The sequence below is a fragment of the Pteropus medius genome, unplaced genomic scaffold, assembly GCF_902729225.1.
Source record: "Pteropus medius unplaced genomic scaffold, Ma_sr-lr_union100, whole genome shotgun sequence".
NCBI lineage: Eukaryota > Metazoa > Chordata > Mammalia > Chiroptera > Pteropodidae > Pteropus > Pteropus medius.
Window position 1 is genome coordinate 4,170,006 of NW_024355205.1, and position 22,038 is coordinate 4,192,043.

The 22,038-nt window shown below is 37.2% G+C and overlaps 1 protein-coding gene and 1 pseudogene across 2 annotated transcripts in view; one reads left to right on the forward strand and one right to left on the reverse strand.

Moving 5' to 3' along the window:
- Positions 1-2,369: 2,369 nt before the first annotated feature.
- On the forward strand, positions 2,370-2,488 carry LOC120599008 (uncharacterized; annotated as a pseudogene).
- A 2,928-nt stretch (positions 2,489-5,416) lies between these two features.
- Positions 5,417-22,038, reverse strand: part of GCNT2 (glucosaminyl (N-acetyl) transferase 2 (I blood group)) — an 85,485-nt gene continuing 68,863 nt past the window's right edge. Inside the window, exons 2-3 of one of the 2 annotated variants that reach the window (XM_039858109.1) lie at positions 12,935-13,027; positions 5,417-7,733 (exon numbers count right to left, since the gene is read on the reverse strand). In XM_039858109.1, the coding sequence (XP_039714043.1) occupies positions 7,543-7,733; positions 12,935-13,027 (284 nt within the window). In that variant the 3' untranslated portion in view covers positions 5,417-7,542. The remainder of the gene's footprint in view (positions 7,734-12,934; positions 13,028-22,038) is intronic. The other variant, XM_039858110.1, reaches the window with a different exon arrangement.

Here is a 22,038-nt window from a genome sequence, read left to right on the forward strand (position 1 = left end):
GCAGCTGGCAAACTGTGGTTTCAGAATGTCTCTTCTGCAGAGAGGCTTTGCCTGGCAGCCTAATCTAAAGAAGCTCCTCCGTCTCCACAATTATTGACCTGTATCACCTCACCCTATTCTATTTTCTTCACAACACTTAATCACTATCTAAAATTATCTTGTTTGTTGATACTTTTTTTTTTTGGTAATTTTTCTATCCCTTCAACTAGAATATTAAAGATCTACCAGTCTTAATGTATAACTTATACACCCAGAACCTGAACCTGGCACAGTTTATTTGTTAAATATATAAATGAATGAATGGAATCTTTCCACTCACAAAACCTATGAAAACACAACATTTCTTTACCCCATTTTTTGTTTTGGAAGTTTATTAAATGACATCTGCCCAGATTCCCACCATTCCTTAGAAAAGTTTCTTGATCACATATCCAGATAGGAAAATTTCCTCATATGGTAATGACTGCAACATCAGTGTTTTAGTAAATTTTTACATTTTCAAATGTTTCTCTACAAGCCTAGAGTGTATTTAAATCACTCTGTTGCTTTTTGTAACTGTTACCCCAAAAGAATCTCAAGCTATTACTGTGGTTACTCTTTAAACCATTCTTTTTCCCCTGGGTCATCTCTGATACAGCAGTGCAATTGGAAAATCTAATTCAAGTTCTTCCTGTTGAGCCATCTGTGAAAGTCACCATGCTAATGCTAATCATGGAGTTATCATGCCTCACCTGCTCAGAGGTATGTGGAAGGGGATCACCAAAGGTGTAAAGCTCCAGAGTTTAAATGTGTAGACGTGGCAGAATTCGGTGCTTTTCCTCCTAGCTCTTCACGACCCATTAAATCTACTTAGTAAAATCCTGAGAAAACTAGAATCTTCCAACCAGTGATCTGTAAAATTCAGGACACATTTTAAATGCCACACACCTGCTTTTACTCCACAATATGGCTATGAATCTGCTCTTCTCTCTTATCCCTTTCTTTTATCTCATTTCCACAGAGTAAAATGGAGAATTTACAGAATTTTCCTTTCCATAGTATACTTTTAATCAGGAAGTATCACTTGATACCAGCCCCTTGCTGTCATTTGGTCTACTGTGATGGCATACAGGTCATTGGGACTTATTCACCTTACTCATATGGTCTGTCATGTGCAAAGGTAAAAGTCGGCTGATTCCGACTCTCCACACACAGCCAGCACAAAATTAAAAAACAAACAAAACTATTTTTGATAATTGAACTTTGATTATGTAAGATGTTAACATTAGGAGAAGCTGGCGAAAGATCTACAAGAACTCTCTGTAATGTTTTTGTAACTTTTCCCTAAGTCTAAAATTACATCAAAATAGAACTCTTTTAGAAAGCCCTCTAGAACTGTACATTTTTGGCTGTGTACAGCTGGTGGCCTGAATTTCACTAATAATATACTTTAGCTGAAATAAATGGCCTGAAGTTCATAAATAATTCACATCATCTTGCACTAACTTTTTCAGCCTAATATCCTCATGTCCTGATTGCATTATACCTGAAATTCACTTCTACATTTTGACACTTGCTGCTTGCTCTCAATTTTTGAATTTTATCTTCTTTTCTTAAGAACTGTTTAGTTTTATATTATTCAGTCCACTCGTCTAACACAGTCCCCAGGATGCTTCCCAAGATGTAGGTCAGGCTTCCTGGGCCCACAACAGGACTACTAGAGGTTTATTTTCCAGACAGCCATCATAGATGCCCACCACTTTCAAAGCTTGCAAGTGTTCCTCATAGACAAGTGAGTGTGGTCAGCTCCACCCTTTAACTTCCTCTTCTCAGAGACATTGTTAGTCTTCTTCCTAAGGTCAAAATTTGGCCCTGGGAGAGAGCTGACTTCTACTGTTTTTCCCATTGGCTTGATCACTTAATCCCTAAGCCATCCTGACCAGAAGAGGGAGCAATTACATTAGAAAACTTCCAGCTCGGGCATTAGTCTTCCCAAACTCCCAAATGTTTGCATAGTCTGTTCAAATGCATCTCTACTCCAGTTTCCCACTTGACATGGACTGCTATAGTACATTCTTACTGTTTAAGAAGATTAGAAATGAGACATTTTCCTTTCACCTTCTGAAGTAACAGTTATAAAGAAAAAATTTACAAACTAAATCATCCATTATTCCATCAAGCAACAACAAAAAAGATAACAAATATTAAAAAAAAAAAGGATCATATATTTTGATTTATGTTCATTTTCTGGTATTTTGATTCTTACCTCAGTAAAAGGTAAGACATCTACATTAAACTTCTAACACCGTGCAGAAGAGTTAAACATGCCCTGTAGTGTCGAGGACTCAAAGATAACTGCTATCACTGCTACTATTTAAAATTATAGTGTAGTCTATGGCCATGCCACCCCGAACGTACTCTATCTCATCTGATCTTGGAAGCTAAGCAGGGTCGGGCCTGGTTAGTACTTGGATGAGAGTCCACCTTCGAATACCAGGTGCTATAGGCGTTTAAAAAATAAATAAATAAAATAAAATTGTAGTGCAAATTTATGCCCATGTAAGAAGACAAGAAAAAGAAACAAGACAGGTGATTTAATATTGAGAAGGAAAAGGCAAAACTGTTATAGATAAGTACCAGAAAATATGAGATGTAACACATTGAGAAACTATTAGAAATCATGAAAAAGTTTAATAAAATCCACATACGGGATCAAAATTAATTGTTTTCCTTTACATTATCAATAGTAAAATAGAAATAGTCTTTAAAAATTCCATTCCCAATCAGCACAAAGAACTCTGTATACATGATAATAAACATAACATGACACATACAAGACTTATGCAAGAAAAACTATATTAATAAAGGACATAAAAGAGGACCTGAATAAATAGACATATTAACAGCTCAATGTTATTGAGGTTTAATTACCCCCCAAATTTATCAATATAAATTCTGTACAAATTCCTTTATAGCCTTACCTCATCCAGGCATTGCATGCAGGCTGACCCCAGATGGGATGTGACCTTGGGTGAGAGTAAGGGTAAATTCTCAGAGAAGGCTGATGGCTTCAGTCCTGGGGAGATCCCATTTGTGCAGTGCAGCATCCATATTTGAGAAGCTTGATCTATTTCTTCCTTTAAGTTTAGGAAGCAGCTCCTCCAAGATCTGGGGTCTTTTCTTGGGGAAAACTTATGAAGGGAAGATTAGTAAAATGACCTGTATCTTCTATCATTGCAGGTAGTCTCAATGCCATAACTGGCACTCAGTGTCTCCTCTTCTTCATTTCAGATTCTTATCCTTCATTAGCACCTCTGCTAGTGCAGACGGCTTACTTGGTGAAGTGAACCAAACTCTACCTGAAGGTCTAAGCCTCAGATTACCATGTACTTCTCAGGCCGTGACTACTGTACTTGTCATTTATTCTCAAAACTGAATAGGAAAACAGCAAGAGAGCATCTTGTAGTGTGAGAAAGTAAGAAAATGTTTGAGAAAAAGCCCCATGGTGATGGGGGTATGTCAAAGGAACTCAGGAGCCAACTGAAAGCTACCCAAGGCCTGGAACATTGAGAAAAAAATAGTATTGGATTATAACCCAAAATATAAAATAAATATTCATGAATCCATGTTGATATAAATGATTGAATAAATAAATAAATTGGGGAAAAGAGACAAATCTGTATAAAAGAATTCCAAGTAATTTATGTAGATACTCTCCTCTAAATAAGGGTAGTGTAATCCCTCACTCTTTAGATGTGGGCTGTGAATAGTGACTTCCTTCCAAAGAATACTGAAAAGAAAGGGGATAAAAGAGTAACTTTACAGTAGAGAACCCTGATAAACACCTCTTAAGACAGGGGATCAAGGTCAGCATTAACTGTGGTAAGTCATATTGACAGTATGTACTCTTGATATGATATTATGAAAATGGCACTTTACCTCTGTGGTCTTCCTCCTCCAAACCCCCAAATTCAATCTAATCTTGAGAAAAACAACAGACAAAACCAAATAGGGGCACTTTGCAAAATACTTGACCAGTGCCCCTCAAAATTGTCAAGTCATCAAAAACAAGGAAAGTCCGACAGTCACAGCCCAGAGATATGTGGAGATATGATGACTAAATGTAATGTGGTATTCTGGATGGGATCCTGGGGAAGAGGGGGTGAACATTAAATAAAAATTAAGGAAATCTAAATAAAGTGTGAATATTGGATAATAATGATAATTGGACCACTAACAAATGTACCATACTAACATAATCTGTTAATTATAGGGGAAACTCAGTGTGGGGTATATGGGAACTTTTGGTACTATCTGAAATTTTTCTGTAAAACTATTTGAAAATTAAGTTTAATTTTAAAGATCCCCAAAAAAGCAAGTTGCAAAAAGATATAATTTCTATTATATGTCTATATAATCAAATCATTAAAAAAAAAAAGCCAGTGTCTTTTTATTTCTACTGTGTACCCAAGCACATGTGCATAATGGATGTGTACCTATAACTGTGCTGTACAATAGCCACTAGTCACATGTGGCTATTTAAATTTAAATTAATTAAAGCTAAATAAAATTAAAAATAAGTAACATTTCTTCAGTCATACCATCATAGTTCAAGTGCTCAATAGCTGGTTACCATTTTTGTACAGCACAGATATAGAACATTTTCAACATTGCAGAAATTCTATTGGACAGCTCTGCAGTAGGATATATGTATGTGTGTATATATATATCAACGCTTGAAAAGGCACTTAGAAATATACACCAAATAAGTGGCTATCTCTGGAGAAAGGAATTCATTTTTTTATTTTATACCCTTCTGTATTCACTTTTTATTCTATATTCTTCTGTATTCTTTTTCTATTTTTATGACTACATATTTTTTATTATTTTTGTTTGAAATGTTTTTCACTTTGGTTTTAAAATACGTTTTATTTTAAAAAATGGTGCAGAAGATGTCCTTTGAGTTATTTTCCTTAGGATTTCTATCAGTTTCCATTTGTCTAGTAGAGGCAATATTTCTTTAGCAAAACAGAACTGATAGCTTCTCAAAAACTTTGGCATTTGATAATTAATCAAGTAATTATGATACTAGTAACATGACACTTTTTTCTAAATTCTATCTTGATTTAAAAAAATGAATAAAGCAAGCAACTATAAAATAACTTATTCTCAACTGAAATTTTAAAATAGTTGTACCCAATTTAACTGAAATCGATCTTCCATTATATCCTCTTCCCTATCACTCTAAAAACTCTCCCCAACATCCCCAAAAGTGAAAGTTTAATTATTTTTCAGTGGATGGACATTTTTTTAGACAGGTATATGTATATCTATAAATGTGCTTATTTGTATTTTTCTAAATGCTAGAATTACCTTGTTAAACATGCTCTTTAGTGGATATTAACCAATCATCAAATAAATATACACAACAACCCCAAAGGTGGAAAACAATATATTAATTTATTTTCAAGAAAACAACATGAAACATCATCAAAAACAAAGACTGATTCAGTAGTTTTAGGGCATTCCATGGACTAGCAGAAACCCACTAGGCCAAACACTACTCTCTTCCAATATTAAAATATTTAAGATATAGGAGAGATGACAAGCAACAGACATGTAAACATCTTCTATTCCAAAAAGCTTCTCATTCTAAGTGAGAAAGATCCAGTGTAAAAACATTTCTTCTTTTCATGCAGCATCATTTAAATAAGTTGAAAAATGACAATTTTTAGACTCTGCCATTAGCTCTTGGTGTATTTCCTACCCCTCAGCTCTTTACCATTTAATACAGTTCCACCTTTTCTAGTAGCAGGAAAAAAAAAAAAAAGCTTTATTTCATAGTTATTCCCTTTAAATATGATTAACATTCAACGGGTACAACAATTACAGGAAAAAAATTGTGTTAATTAAATGTATCATTAGTTGTAGTAATTGTTTTTCATCAGAATAAATAAATATTAAGGACTTCAATGGATTAGATGAATACAAAAGTAGACTTCACATTTTTCTGAGGTGACAGGACCTTTTCTCAATATTAACACCGAGACCATTCTTAAAACCTACCTTCTCTGGCATACTAAATATGGCCTTATTTCACCTTCTCTAATATTCCACCTCGGGAAATGAAATAAGACCAGTAAGAGAATCCCAATTGTCAGAGAACTTGTTTCCTACTGCCTAGTAACAACTTCTCCAAGCCTCACTTACTTCACCTGCAAGACAAACAGGGACAATAAATGAAGACCTCAAAGGAATGTTGAGAGGTTTGAATGCAGTGAGCTAGCAGAATACCTTGACAGAGCTTTAGTTTATGTCACCTCTTTATCTTCTCTCTTTTAAATAACCTCTGATTTAAACTTCAAGTTGTAATTTGGAAGACCCTTGGTCCCATAGCACAATCTACACCCCTGCAGATGAACATATTAAAATGCAACCATCCTCTAAAGTTCCCTAGAGCAGCCTCTCCAACATTAACATTATTATCAAGATTTTTAGAGTGAAAGACCTTCTGACTTACTTTTCCTGCTTGTCTCAGCATGTCTGGCATATAATAGGTACTCAAGAAATATTTATTGACTGCATGCTGAACGAATTGCATGAGTGAACAGACAAGGGATAAATGACAGAGATGCTTATTGAAAGCTCTTAAACATCTAGGCATTCTTATCAGCACCAGGCATTATAAAGCCATTCAGAGAACATCATAGAGTTGTTAAAAGCCTCACAGGTTAAAATTTGATCTCCATTTTTTACTTTGGTGAGAGTGGTGACAAAAGAGGAAAGTGATTCATTCTGAGGTGTTAGAGATTTGAGACTAGATCCATGCAATACCACCTCTCTTCTAAGAATGTCTTCATTCTGCAAGAACTTTTCAGTGTTCTCAATGACAAATGATGGAAAAGGGACCAAGCACATTCTGACACAATCGAGAAATGTTGTGTTATCCAGGGGTTCCTTTTACTGAAGCAGCAAGCAGTGTTGTTGTCTTAGCTCACATCTTGCCTCCTGTTAATGAATTTATATTCTATACAGAATGTCAGACAAGTAAACCGAAAATGCTAGTGTTAAATCTCAGGAAAAAGATGTAGTTCTCAGTTTCAGTAGCTCAAGTTTTAAAGAAGCTTGATGAGTTGTGCGGTTGAACAAATAAGAATGGTGTCCTTTAATATATGGCTATAGATCTGTTATAAAAGATTCCCTCTTTCAAAGAAACCGTTCTCATTTTCCTAAATCATATTATCTAAAATTCTCCTTTTCATTAGAACATTTATATATCATGAGCATCTGGTGCAAAGATCTGATGACATTGATCAGAACAAGACTGACAAAGAGGTGAACATCAAGAAATGGCCAGAGTGGCCAAAGTGCCAGGATCGCTCTGTGAAGCCATCCTGTTAGTGTATTTCACAGTGTCTAATGGATATTGTAACATATAATAGTGTAGCCATGTCCTGAAGCCATAACCTCAGTCATGAAACTGTTAACCAAGGCAAAGTTCTCTCACAAAGAAAGACTCGTCTTTCCAACTGCAAGTTCCCTTCAGTCATGAGTCGCGGTAGATCAAAAATACCAGCTGGGCTGAATTGCAGTTTCACTCTGATTTAGGGTTCTTTCTCGAAGTCTCAGTTCTAGGCATTCCACAGTAAGAGGGTATGTAGTAAGCTCAAACTTGTTAGCAAAAAGGCTTGGTGAATTAATCAACCACTTTAAGTCTCCGTTTCCATAGATACAAATGCCATGTACATAGTGGCCTGCAAAGGAGAGAACAAAAAACAGTCAAAACATGCTGTTCTCAAAAGTCAGGGGTGAACTTGCACAGTGGTAGAGTTTACGGCCTGATTACTGAGTAGCTACTGTGCCAAGTGCTATGGGATTCTAATAAAATACGATTGTATAGACCCAGCCCACAAGGAAGACTCTTTATAGAAAGACAAAGGGTACAAATATGCATTTGAAAAAAAATGAGAGTAAAACAATAAAAAGCAAAAACACAGTAGGCATCAATGAAGCAATTCCTGTATTATCAAATGAGAGTTATGGATGGGAAGTTCTAGAAGTGTACAAATGGGAGAGGTCCTTATGGGTTGCACTGGTCGGTCTTCTTCCCTGAGCTGCAGCCTAGTCTATTCAACTGCCTACTTTATATCTCCACTTAGATGAGTAATAAATCTAACCAATATAACATGTTAGGACTGAACTCCTTAATCCTCTCCAAGTCTTCCCCATTGTAATCAACAGCAATTCCATTCTTTGGTGCCCTGGGCACTTCTCTCCTCTTTTCTACATACCACATCCAATCTGTCAGCAATTGTGTAAGCTCAGCCTTCAAAATATTAATAGAATTTGACCATTTTTCACCACCTCCACTACTACCATCCTGGTCCAAGCTCTCTCCATCTCCTTGTCTGAGTTGATGCAATAATTACTGGTTTCCACTGCCTCTACCTTTGCCTGTTAGTTATATTCTCAGCACAACAGCCAGAGTAATTGTTTCAAATGTAAGCAGAACATGTCTCCTCTGCTCAGAACCCTCTAATGGCTTCTCATCTCATGTAAAGTAAAAGCCCAAATCCTAGCAATGGCATTCAAGACTCTTCAGAGTCTGGCCCCTTGTAACCTGGACTTACCGCCCACCACATACTCATTCACTTATAACCCTTAATGACCGTTTTTTATTCATTTCATCCATGCTGGCCTCCTTGCCGGTCCCAAGCACACCTGGAATGTTCTACTTGAGAATCCATGTTCGTTCTTCCTTCCCAGTACCGGCCTCTTCCACCAGTCATCCTCAAGGCTCCCTCTCAAACCACCTCAGGTCTCTTTCAGCTTCTTAATGAGGCCTACTTGGACCTCCTTGCTTCCCTGCTTCATTTTTCTTTTGGCTCTTATTGCCAATTGATGTGTGTGTGTGTGTGTGTATCCTGATATATATCAGTGCCATAAAGGAAAATATTTTGTCTTTCTTTTCAGACAACTGTTTATTGTCTTTCTCCTCAGATTAGAATATAAGCTCTAGAAGAGCTAAATTTTGAGACCATATTGTTCACTTCTGTGTCCCCTGCATTTGGAATAGTGCCTGGTAAATATTAGGTATTAAATGAATAATTGTTGAATAAAAGGATGCAGAAAGACAAATGAAGATTTAGTGGATGAATAGAGTTAGCTGCCTTCAGTTGGGGAGAATGCCTCTAGAAAAACAGCAGGAATGGGATTTTTCTGCCAGAATAGGGAATTTTATTGGGAAATAAGCTAGAAGCAAGAATGGTAGGAAGTTAGAACTCTTTTTAAGAGATTGCTTGGCATATAGTTGAGCCATTGTGAATAACTGACTTAAAACATACTAAAGGGTTGGGACTTTTTTATCCCATAATTATAGAAAGTCTTTGAAGATTTTTGAATAGAAGAATCAAAGGACAAAATTGATTTTAGCAAGATTAATGTTGTAGAACTTTGCAGGTTACATTAGAAATCAATAAAGAGACTACAGTAATAATGTAATGTAAACCAGAGAGCTCGTTCGAAATTAATGATTGCTATGAATGGGAAAGAAAGGATACTGAGACAGAGTACAGAAAGATTGACAGGATTGGATGATTAATTCAACATAGCTGAGAGGAAGTACAATAAAGAGTGAAACCACTGAGGAAAGAAGCCAGAGTTATGAGAAGTTAAAGAATAACTGAGTTAGAAGTTTAAGACTAACTTGGTGGTGAATGCATAGGCAGCATGCCCATCTTCAAGAAAATGGAAGTGATCAGGCGAGAATATTTCAGTCTGGATCAAACAGAGGTTGCACAGACAACTTGGTCTTTGGGATAGAGGTAACAAATACATCCTCGCAGAGAGAAGGAAAAGAACCAGCAAAAGGGAAGACACTGAAAATGCAAGAGAGTAAGGGGATAATTTAGGGGGACCCACACATTACTGAGATCACAGATGGTAGTCTTGGTTGTGAGGATGGGTAACATTCCTTCTGAAACAGGAAGGAACAATGAGAAAATGTATCCGAAATACTCTAAGATGAAGGAAAGGATGACATGAAAAAGGAATTGACTAGGACATTTTGATCAAATGTCTTGAAAGTTCTTTCTAGGGTTGAAATTATCATCTTTTGAGAGTGAAAAGGCTGTTTCAGCATTAGGTTAATAGCTTAAAGATGAGCAGGAAAGCTGAAAAGGTATATGCTGGGAAGGGCACCAGGAAAATAATGAGATAAATTAAAGAATAAATAGGCATCCAGGAGCATCTAGCTGAAATTAGATGGCAAGTCCCTATAGCAGATGGTTTTAGGACTGGTCTGTAATCACTCTCCAGCATTATTCTTCTTGGGAAACACAAATGGCAAAAAGCAGATGGTGGTAATGATTAAGCGTAAGGATCAGCCTTGTAGGGTCAAATGACAAGGGAATCTAAAATGTTAGTTAAAACATTATGGAATGGCTGATAGGGTACACAGACTGGACAAGGAATCCTGGGAAAGAAACCAGTAAAAGGAAGAAACTAGAAAAGCTGAACCTGTTGAAACTCCGATTTAAAACACACACACACACACACACACACACACACACACACACACACACACACACACAAATGCAAAACTACAACAATGACAACAACAACAACAACAACAACAACAACAACAACAACAACATATTTTAGGTGTGCGGATATAGCAATGAACAATTTGGTGAAAAATCCTAGCCCTCTTGGAGTGTCTATTCTGTTCTGGGGAGAAAGACAGTAAACATATATAGTACATGAATTGGTGAAGGAAATTAGTAGGGTGAAAAAGAGATTGTAATCAGAGATGGGAGCTCTAAGTTCAAGACCATGGAGCTGGAATGGTGCTCTGTGATGCTGAGAGGGCTCATAAAGCAGACACCCACACCCGGGTTTGGAACAAATCCTATTACAGCCAAGGGGAAAAGGTTCAGATTGTACTACTGACTTGTTGGTTTGGATTATGTCTTTTTCTTTTTCCTCTATAGTGGTTTGGGGGACAAACAATTTTTTATGCTCTGAACCTGATAAGGCTTTCCGATGTTCACTGGCATAACAGGTACCAAGAGAAGAAAAATGAGACATTTGTCTAGAGGGGATAGGGCTACCCAAACTTTGTACCCAATGTAGGTTCCTGGTTAGGGGCTACTCTCATGGCCCACACCTGTCATGTGATCAGCAAAGGTTCCTACAAAAATGCAAACCTGACTATCCTCTACCTTCTCTCCTGGGATAGGGCATGGATAGAGGTGATGAAAGGAAGCTGAAATAAGGCTCTCCTTGGGGTGAGGCAGGGCTGCTGCACAGTGGAGTGGGAGCTTCTGTGGTAGAGGAAGGCTAGAGCTGCAAAAGAATGATGTCACATGGGTCCCTGTTGTGGATGTTGAAGTCTTCAAGTGTTGCAGCTGGAGAGAAAGTAGAGAAGCAGATGAGGGTAGGTGATAGGGGTTATGGAAGGATGTGGAGAAGACAACATATCCCAAATATTGGGACCTGACTGATGGTGGTCCAGTTTTTAAAGAAGTCCCAGGAGATCAAAGAGCAAAGCAACCTCTTCTTCATCCTCCTTCTAGTAGGAAGATAGGCCAAGATGACGATGCAGACAGATGGCATGTGCTGTCCCCTGGGGAAAATGTGGGCTGATTAAGGTAAAAATTGAATATGCTTAAGAATAGATGAGATTTCTGTACAGTGATGTGAGGATGTTGCTGTCCACCGTGGGAGGGGACTCTCAAGAGAAACACATGAGAAGGAGGTTGTGTGTGATGGAAAGCTACAGAAAAGAAGCAATCTGGAGGTTGTCATCTGAAACATTAGGTGTAGATAAGATGGACTGACGAGAAAGCTGTAGAATGAGTAGAATAGTGGAAGAGGCAAAGCCTTGTTACTGCGGGAAAAAAGGTCAAATTTCCATATTCACTCACTCATTCAGTCACTGAATCACTCACTCACTGAATAAATTATTTGTGTGCTATTATGGGCTGAATTGTGTCCCTCCCCAAATTCACATGTTGAAGTCCTAACCCTCACTACCTCAAACTGTGACTGTATTTGAGATAGGGCCTTTAAAGAGGTAATGAAGTTAAAATAAGGTAATATGGATAGGCCCTAATACACTATGACTGGTGTCCTTATAAGAGATTAGGACACAGATACACACAGGAGGACCACATGAGGACACAGAAAGAAGAGAGCATCTATGAGCCAAGGAGAGAGGCTTCAGGAGAAATCAAACCTGCTAATACCTTGATCTCAAACTTCCAGCCTCCAGGAGAGTGAGTAAATAAATTTCTTTCGTATAAGTGTTACTTTGCTATGCTAGCCCTAGCAAACAAATACACATGCTCACTATGTACAAGGCGACAGTTTAAATGAAATATATATCAAGATTGATAAAAATCCTTCTTCATACGGTTCTATAGAAATAAAACTACTTAGGGATTCTAGTTCTTGTTCATTGGAGGAGAAAACTCTCTTATTAGTGTCACCTGCCATTATTCCAGAGCTGTAGCAAACACCTCCAGACTGGAAGCCTGTCTATGGAGGGAGCAGTGGCTGACGTGAGGGGATAGGGGTCCAGCTTGCTCCATGGTGAAAATATGACATCACTTTTCACCTTGACCACTTTCCCCTCGTAACTGCTGCACTCCCAAAAGGAACAGAAAGAGGAATAAACAATAAGAAAGCAGAAACTAGCAAGAAAAAAGTACCATTATAATTTGAACCTACCTCTACATCTCCCCAGGTAATTATGAGCTGAAAAATGTCTGTGAGATGCTTAAATTTACTTTTCAAGAACTGTGTCTTAAAGCCCCTAACTATTTTATTAGTAACTCACAGATCGGTCTAAATATACCAGCAGTTCTCTCCATGAGAACCCTGTGTTCCACAACTACCTTCATGCCAACAGCAATAAGCAGTGTGACCTCAAAGTGTGAAATGAATGCCTCACCGTGGCAGCCTCCGTGTTTATCTTCCATGTCAATCCACTTTACAGCTCTGAGGTTACCAGTCCATGATGCATTTGGCATGGAGCCAGGGACACCTGAAATATTGATAAAGAAGAAAAGCAGAAATGAGAACCAAGAGAGAAGGGTATCAATTTCATTGATTAACCCTCCAAGTCATGTTTATTTTCTTTCAGTAGATTATATTTCACACCAGATTTTTCATTATTGGTATAAGACCCCAAAGGCTTATGGTGTGAAGCTGGTGGTTATGAACCTCACCTTGCCACCAGTAAAACAAAATCCATTTTTTCATAGTGTGTGACCAAGCCTGAAAAGATAGACTATCATGTAAAACCATAATGCAGAGGATAAAGTTGGAGATTTTTGGTTTCTCAATGGCCTTTAATTAAATTTACTTTCAATTCTAACATAAAATTTTTTGAGACCTCTCCAGATGATTTCTATTAAAATCTCAGGAAACAGGCTACTTTGGGTTCTTAGCACTAGTGAGAGTGATTTCAAGGTCGCTCTTCTATGAAATTGCAATATTAGGTATACAGAAGGAAAACATCTTATTCACTAGAAAAGGAACTCATAAACAAATCCTTTAATGCACTGTAATTTTTATTTGTTAAAGTACTTCCTGAGCATTTGGTGTTGACAAACACTGTACTAGGAACTACAGACAGAGGGAAACCAGACATGATTCCTGATCACCCAATGAAGATGATGACTCATTTACTCCAAGCAGTAGGTCTTGCGCTTTGAATTTTTCATAAGATTGGTGTACACCGATCCATTAGATAATGCTGACCCATTATATAATCAGTATATTATCTAACTCAACTTTGAAACATAAAGAATTAGCCTTTAAAAAGGGAGAGGGAAGGTTTAGGTTGCCATCTTGCTAAACCAAGATTTCTCTAGCTAGGCATTATTGACATCAGATAATTCTTTATTGTAGGTCCTGTCCTGTGCATTGTGTGATGTTGAGCATCACACAATGCCTTCACCTGGCCTCCACCTGGCCTCCACCTGCTAGATGCCAGTAGTACATACCTTCCAATTGTGATAATCGAAAATGTCTTGAAGCATTGCCAAATATCCCCTGAGGGAGCAAATTGCCCCATTTGAGACACACTTTGCTAAGCTATCTCAAATAACCATCTTCATTTCAATAAATTTTGGATTGGTCCCAGAGATCAAATAGTCCATTTAATCCCACAGAGTAGTTATACCTCAAGATTTCCATTACTGGAAAAGGAATATACAGGAATCAATGCAAATGCAACTGAAGGGGGAAATATTTCACTTCATAAGAGCCTCAGCAATTTTCACCAGTGAAAAATGCAATCTGAACATAATTGTGATGACACTACAAAAATGATACCTGTACCTAAATTGCAATCCTTTCTTAGATCTAAAATATTGATGACATTCTGTAGTAGGCAGGATAATAGCCCTCCCTCCCCAACAACATATTCTCCAAGGAGTCCATATCCTAATCCTTGGAACCTGAGAATATGTTCTGTTTTACATGGCAACGAGGAATTAAGGTTGCTAATCAGCTGATAATAAAATAGGAAAATTGAGAAAGTATCCTGAATTATCCAGATAGGCCCAATGTAATCACAGCATCTTTTACAAGGAAGAATGAGGCAGAAGGGTTGACTGGAGTGGTGTGATGTGAGAAGGACTTGACTCGTCTTTGCCATTTAAAGAAGGAAAAGGCTAAGGAATGCAGGTGACTTCTAGAAGCTGGAAAAGGTAAGGAAACAGATCCTGTCCAGACCCTACGGAAGGAAATGTAGCCCTGCCAACACCTTGATTTTAGTCTGGTGAGTGAGACCCATGTCAGAATCTGACTTATGGAACTGTAAGACAATACATTGATGTTCATTAAGCTGCTAAATTTGTGGTAAATTGTTATGGTGGCAAATAGAAAATTCAATACGTTCTAAAGAGAAAAAATTACCCACAAAAACTCTTCCTCTTTGAAAACATTAACATAAATATCTAACCACTACGCTATATATCTGAAATTAATGTAAAAATAATATTGAATGTCAACTCTAATTGAAAAATAAAAATTAAAAAAATTAACAAAAACGTGCATTATCAGAAGAAAAAAAGTTCTGTTCTTTTGCTCTGATACTTATTAATAATCTAAATCAAGAATTGTACCAAGATTTCCCAACTAAAATTAAAATCTGCACAGCTTTCTACCTACAAGGGAGCACCCATAATACTGGCAGCTGATTACTCAAAAGAAACTACACAGGACAGAAGGGTTTGGCACAAAATAGTCAATGTGATGAAAACCTAGGATCTACAACCAACAATACGTTATCCAGCAAAGCTATCATTTAGAGTCAAAGGACAGATAAAGAGTTTCCCAGACAAAAATAAGCTAAAGGACAATTTACAATACCCAAGACATGGAAACAACCTAAATGCCCATCAATAGATGTTTGGATAAAAAAGTTATGGTTCATATATACAATGGAATATTACGCAGCCATTAAAAAAATGAAATCCTACCATTTGCAATGACATGGATGGAACTAGAGGTTATTATGCTGAGTGAAATAAGTCAGACAGAGAAAGATAAATACCATATGATTTCGCTTATATGTGGAATCTAAGGAACAAAAAGAATAAACTAATCAAGAACAGACTCACAAATATAGAGAACAATTTGGTGACAGACAGAGAGGAGGGGGAAATTGGGTGGCTGGGAGAATGGGGTGAAGGGTTAAAGAAGTTTAAATTAGTAGTTGGTAGCTGGTCACGGGGATGGGGAGCATGGCATAGGGAATACAGTTAGCATTAATATATTGGCTAGGTGCAAAACCAGAGGAGAGAAGGAATAATTAAGGAGTTCATTTTATAAACTGTATAAATGTCTAATCAATGTGCCGTACACTTGAAACTATAAATGGCAAGAGTCTTTACCCCTAAAGACTCTATATACGGCAAGATTCTTCTTTTCTTGCTGCCAAACTTGAAACCTTTCACTTATAAATCTTGAATTTTGAAGAAAAACATTATATATTAAGTAATATTCCTTCCTAATGCTTTAATTTGCATTTAATACTTTAAATTTTACTTTAGTGCTTGCCTATCCAAAAAGAAGCTTCTTTATTTTGTTCTCACCATATCGTTTAAAAAAATTCAGAATAAAACTTGCCTGGTTAAGTTGGGGCTGGGGGGAGAGAGCAGTCTGTAAAGCAAAAAGGTAATTTGGTATATTTACTCATGTCTGTAAGATTAGATTAATATTTCAATTAAATAACTACAGCAGAAAAGTGTGAATAAGACATTGCCATGATGGAAAGTCCCTTATCCTCCTTTAAAGGATTACATGTTTAAAAGAACAAGATATCTTTCATTCTCATTAACACTGATTGTCATAAACTGACTTTTACTCACAATCATATTCCATTATTCTAGAGATAAGATCATGACATTTATAATTACTGTTGTCTTTAAAATAAACATGCAACACCTATTGACCTCCTGCAAATAAAAATTTAAGCCTCTACTTCTATACTTCCTGTTTGATGACAAATCTCAAATATGTCTGTTTAGAGATTAGTCATGTTTATACATAAAAATGACATCTTTAAAAGCAGAAGCAGGAGGAGAGACAAACAAAGTCTAATTCTACTTTGTCTCTTTTTGAAAAGAGTACCAGGGCACAGAAATATCTGGCCGAAATGAGGATAAAGCCTTGCTTTCCAAGTGTGGTTCTTAGACTTGGAGCACCGCCTGGGAGCTTGTTAGAAATGCAGTATCTCAGGCTTCCCTCAGATCTCTCGCACCAGAGTCGGCATCTTCACAAGGTCCCAGAGGATTTCTAGGCATGATCAAGTCCGAGAAGCTCTGGGCTACCATTAACACTGGGAAGAGGACACAGCTTCTTTCTCTCTTCTCCTTGAAGTCCTTCCATCAGCCTTCATTGAATTTCCGGGCTAGACTCACTCACTCTCTTACTCTCTCTCATATTCTGCTCTTATGAAGAAACCTAGTACTGTATGCCTTTACATCCTTCGGTTAATGTAACAAACTTGCCCCAACCACAGGAATATACATGTATTTTAAGAGACCTCTCAAATTAGCCCACCTGTTGTGAGGAAAGACTTGTTGAGCAGAGGGCCAGTCCTCACGGTGCCCTTAACGTCACAGCCCACAGTGCTAAAGGAATGAATGAGTGTGGCATGTAATGGTTGCCCCATCAACTTAGCCTTTAGTGCTGATGGACCATAAGACCACATAGCTCCTGTGTGGATCAGACAAGCCTGGCTGCTGCCTTGCTTTCCCAATAGGCCACCATAATTTAAGGTGTAATAATGTTCTGCTTCTCAGTATCAAATGTGTTGCTTCTACCCTTATAGCAAAGGCCAACCTGTATTAGTATGCCTTATGGCAATAGTCTAGGTGGCCATCAATCATCTTATTCTCCACACCTGTCCTGCCTGGTATAACTTTCTTAGGAAGGAGATAAACACTCAAGACTTCTGATGACAGTTCAATTTGAACACTGTGTAGGCATCACTTGGTCATTATTTTGGAGAGATAATGGCAAGCAAAAGATTGAATAGCCTAAATGTACAGTGTGCACACTGTTCAATAAGTAATTTAATTTGGCTTGGGTTAGAAGATACATAGAGAGCCCAGAACTACTGATATCATCACTTGTGCCAACGTCCAGTTGCCCCTTTTACTCCATAAAAGCATCTATTAAGCCCAAATCTTTCCTCTTTTTTTCCCCCCAGAGGTTTACTTCCGACAAACCCCCTGATGAAACACACTAGCTGAGGAATTGGGGAATTGACTTTTCATCCCGGCTTCGCCATTAACCAGCTGAGTATCCTAGTGCATTATTTAACATCTCTCAGACTCACCTTTCAAATGAAGTAGGTAGATTAGATCAGTGGTTTTTCAACCTTTTAGACTGCAATCCACAGAAAAACAATTTTACACCATCACATATACACGCACACACACACACAGAACAAAAAAAAGTTTCACAAAATAACTCTTAGGCTTATTATATGTAATGCGCTTGCTTATTTTATGTTATTTTCTGGTCTAGTCTCAAGTTAAAAATTCTAGCCAAAATGTACCAAAGTGATTTCTGGATCCACTAATGGGATGCAACTACTATTTTAAAAACACTGGATTAGATTATTGTATTATTTTGATTGCTGTTATGATTATCATTAGATTGCCAGGATTCCAGGAGGGTAGTTATGAGGCATACGGGTATAAGTTTACCCTCAATTCACAGGTATCCTAGGAAGTGTCTATTTTCCATTCTTTCTAGGATGGGGCAAGAAGAAGACACAAATATTATCAAAGAAAACGTATTTAACTACAAATTCCAATTCTCTCATTTTCTCTTTATAGGCTTATTTAAACAAGATTTAAGATAAAGTTTACAGAGTAACCAGGAATGTTTTCCTTGGGGCTCAGCCTTTATTAGGCAAATAACTGCATTTGTTGAATAAATAAATACAATTCTTTGAAATACAAGCTTTATTTACATTGACTTGACTTTCTTATTGTTTTTACACAGTGTTGCCCTCATTTTGGGAGACCTATATCTGGTAACAAATTCCAGCAATTGCTTACTATTTAAGTGCAGGTATATACTTTTTAACTTATGACATTTATACATAATCACTAATAACACAGGCTTTGAAATCAGATAGTTGGCATTTCACATCCCTATCTCTGCTATTACTGGCTGTGTGACCTTGAATGTTTATGTAATCTCTTTGAGACATCATGTACTAACCTTCGGGACCTATCGGGATTTTGTTAGTGTTAAATGAGATCTTGTATGTGTTGTGCTTAGCATAGAGCTTGGCATATGTAACTATTCAATAAATGGTTGAAAATATAACCCTTCTAATAAAATTATGGGGACTTGTAGCTATAGAAGACATTACTTTTTTATTATAATCTAAAGCAAGTTTCTCAACCTCGATGCTATTGACATTTGGGCTGGATAATTCTTTGCTGATAATTCTTTGCTGTGGGGATTGCTCTGTGTATTGTAGGATGTTTAGCAGCAGCATCCCTGGCCTTTACCCACTAGATGTCAGATGCAGTCCCACACAACCTCCTCCTAGTTGTGGTAATCAAAAATATTTCCAAATATTGCTAAATGTCCCCTGGGGGGCAAAATCACTCCTGGTTGAGAACATGAAATCGTACATTATTAATAAAACCATGTACAAATATTTGTATATGAAATGGAAAATGTTTTAAATTTATAAAACTTTCTTTAATGTCATTGTCTTCCTTTTATATTAAAAAAAATTTTTTACATACATCTGAGTCATACTTGCTTTACTGATTTAGTAATTGTGCTTGTGCAAATTCAACACAATATAAAAATACACAAAGTTCATTACAGATTAACTTTAACAATAAAAAAATGGAAAATTACCTAATAACTGCAAGACACAGTGTTAAATAACTTGCAGCCTCTTTTTCTCATTGTTAACTGGGGTCATTTTTAGAAATAAAAAGATATATTATTATTTTCACCTACCAATGGTTCATTAATCACTTAGGATTTTTAATACATGAAACATACTAAAAGAGATGATGGTTTTTTTTTTTTCATGTGGATGTTTTCTACAGTTCTGCAGTCACTGAGATAGTGAATGGCATAACATCCTTAAAACGACAGCTCTTTATTCACCTCTGATAATTGCTGCCAACAAATTGATGCTTCCTTGGTTATAGAAGGAATAGTCAGAATGATGAAAGGAAGAAAAACCCAGAGTTTTAGATAGACCTAAAGAGATTTTAAAATTTTTAATGTTTTAATATTTTAATATGTTCCTCCCTCATTGCCAATCTGTGTAAACTAGAGCCTAGGAAATTTAAACGGATTGCTCAGGAGTGTGAACATGCTAAATAACTAGTTGATTTAGTTTCAAGATAATTTATTGACTTATTCAAATGGTTTCTTCCATGTTCTAGAGGAGCTGCTGGATGAGATGTTCTTGGAGCTGTCAGCTTAGTGTATCCAGAAGGGTTTATATTTATTGATATTTTTATTAGCAGCCTGGATACCTCTACTCAAAAATCTTTCCTGGATAGTCTTCTGGTGAAATGTTAGTGGAGTATTTAGTAAAGTGGGCTATTCTTGTCCCAGAATAGTTCAGATTTCATTACAGTCATGACCTCGATCCACTGGCCCTCTGCCTACATTTCTCTTTAGCTGTTTATCATCTTTAGCTCTTAGTAATATACCCCTTAAATTATGGCAGATTTCTTCTGAGGCAGTTAAGGCCTTCGGTTTTACTGCTTCCAGATTTGTAGGCTGATAACGTTCCCTTCTTTCCTCCACAAAACCATGACATTCTTCAAAATCTTTCACCTTCACGATTAACCCAAATCCACTAGTTAACCCCTTCCAGCTATGGCTGTTGAAATTTCATCCAGTACAAGAGCTCCCAACTGATTTCCAATCTACCAGCAGTTCTTTAAGCCTTCTTTGGCTTAAAAAAAAAAAAAAAAAAGTGTGTATATATATACACACACACAGCTATTTAAAAGACATCTACTTTTTAAACTTCAGTCTAAAGTGGTGAAGCATAGAAATCTAATTATTGAGTCCTACTCCAGACTGAATCAGAAATTTTGGGCATAGGACCCAGCAGTCTTTATTTCAACAAGCCCTTTGTTTTAACAAGGCTTTAGAAAAGCCTTCATCAAAAGGTAGATGAGTAGAATTTGAGGTGGATCTTGACTGACGAGTAGAATGTGATTAGCTAAAAGAGCTGCCAGAAGCAACACTATAGTGACTAGATGGGAGTAGAAATAGTTCTAGGATATGAGAGGAGAGACCCGGATTTGACCTATCCAGTGAGCTGCACCAAAATTACGCTAATAAGGAATGAAAGTATAAAATAGTCAACCTTTAAGAACTATTTCCCTTCTAAATATTATATGCCAACTGTAAATGAAAAATAAAAAATTATTACAATTTTAAAGAAAAGAACTATTTCCCTTCTAAAAAGTGTTTCTTCTAGAGGCACAGTGCATTTCTCAACTCCAGTTCTCTGAGAATAAATTTAGATAAATAATTCTTCTTTCAGTATCTTCTTTCTGTACATTCTTTCGAAGATCTGTGTGATTACACGAGGTAGTTTTCGTTTTTAGTATATCAAAGCAAAATGTTTTCTTTCATCTGATTTGCTTATCTTTAATGCAAAATTATGATAATTTGATGTAGAAAAGAAATATTAAAATGAGGAGCAATCGTGTTATATTTATATGCATCATTCTGTGTTATTATTTCTCACGCCCCGCTTCTACTGAGAGAGGAGTGGAGGCATCTGAAAGTGTGCATGGGAAAGGGCTTGCAAAAATGACCGATTCGGCCAGTTAAAACTGCCCTGTCCCCCCATTCTGCCCAGTGCTCTCCAGCTAACATGTTTTCCCATAGCTACTTCCCCCACCTCAAGGACTCTCCAGCTCACATCTGATGATTCATAGCTTGCTATCCAACTAGTGTTCTTATCTCTGTAGCTGTGTAGGAATAACAAGTCTGTGTAAAACTGCTTGTTACAATTAGAGCTCAGCCTTTGGATAGGAATCCGCTGAGCAGGTGCCGGCATCAATAAGTGCTGCTTCCTGCTTATAGCCTAGGAGTCCCATCTCTCTGTTCAAGAATCCTATAATGGTGCTGATAACGCCAAGGTCGCGAGTTCTACAAAACAAACCTGTAAGACCAGGTCTGGAAATTCCTCCCCGCTTGCAGCCCCTCACACGAAACTCCCCCTCTCCCTCCTGAGTCATAAAGCACACATGAAACCTCAGACAAAGGAATCACACGCCCCTTGCATGGACACTGCAAGGGTATATAAGCTGTAAGAAGTCTAACCAAGGGGAGATCGTGCTTTGGGTCTGTCGAAAGCCTCGCGCTCTCCGCCAGTATTAAATTCTCCTTCCTCTAACAAAGTTGTCTGAGTGTCCAGTTTCCTCCTTTGGATGTCGCTTCCTGCAACACTACTAGTTCTGTTTAAGGGGTTCTCTACCAGGCATCGCAGAACTCAAGCAGCCAAAAAATGGCTATTAG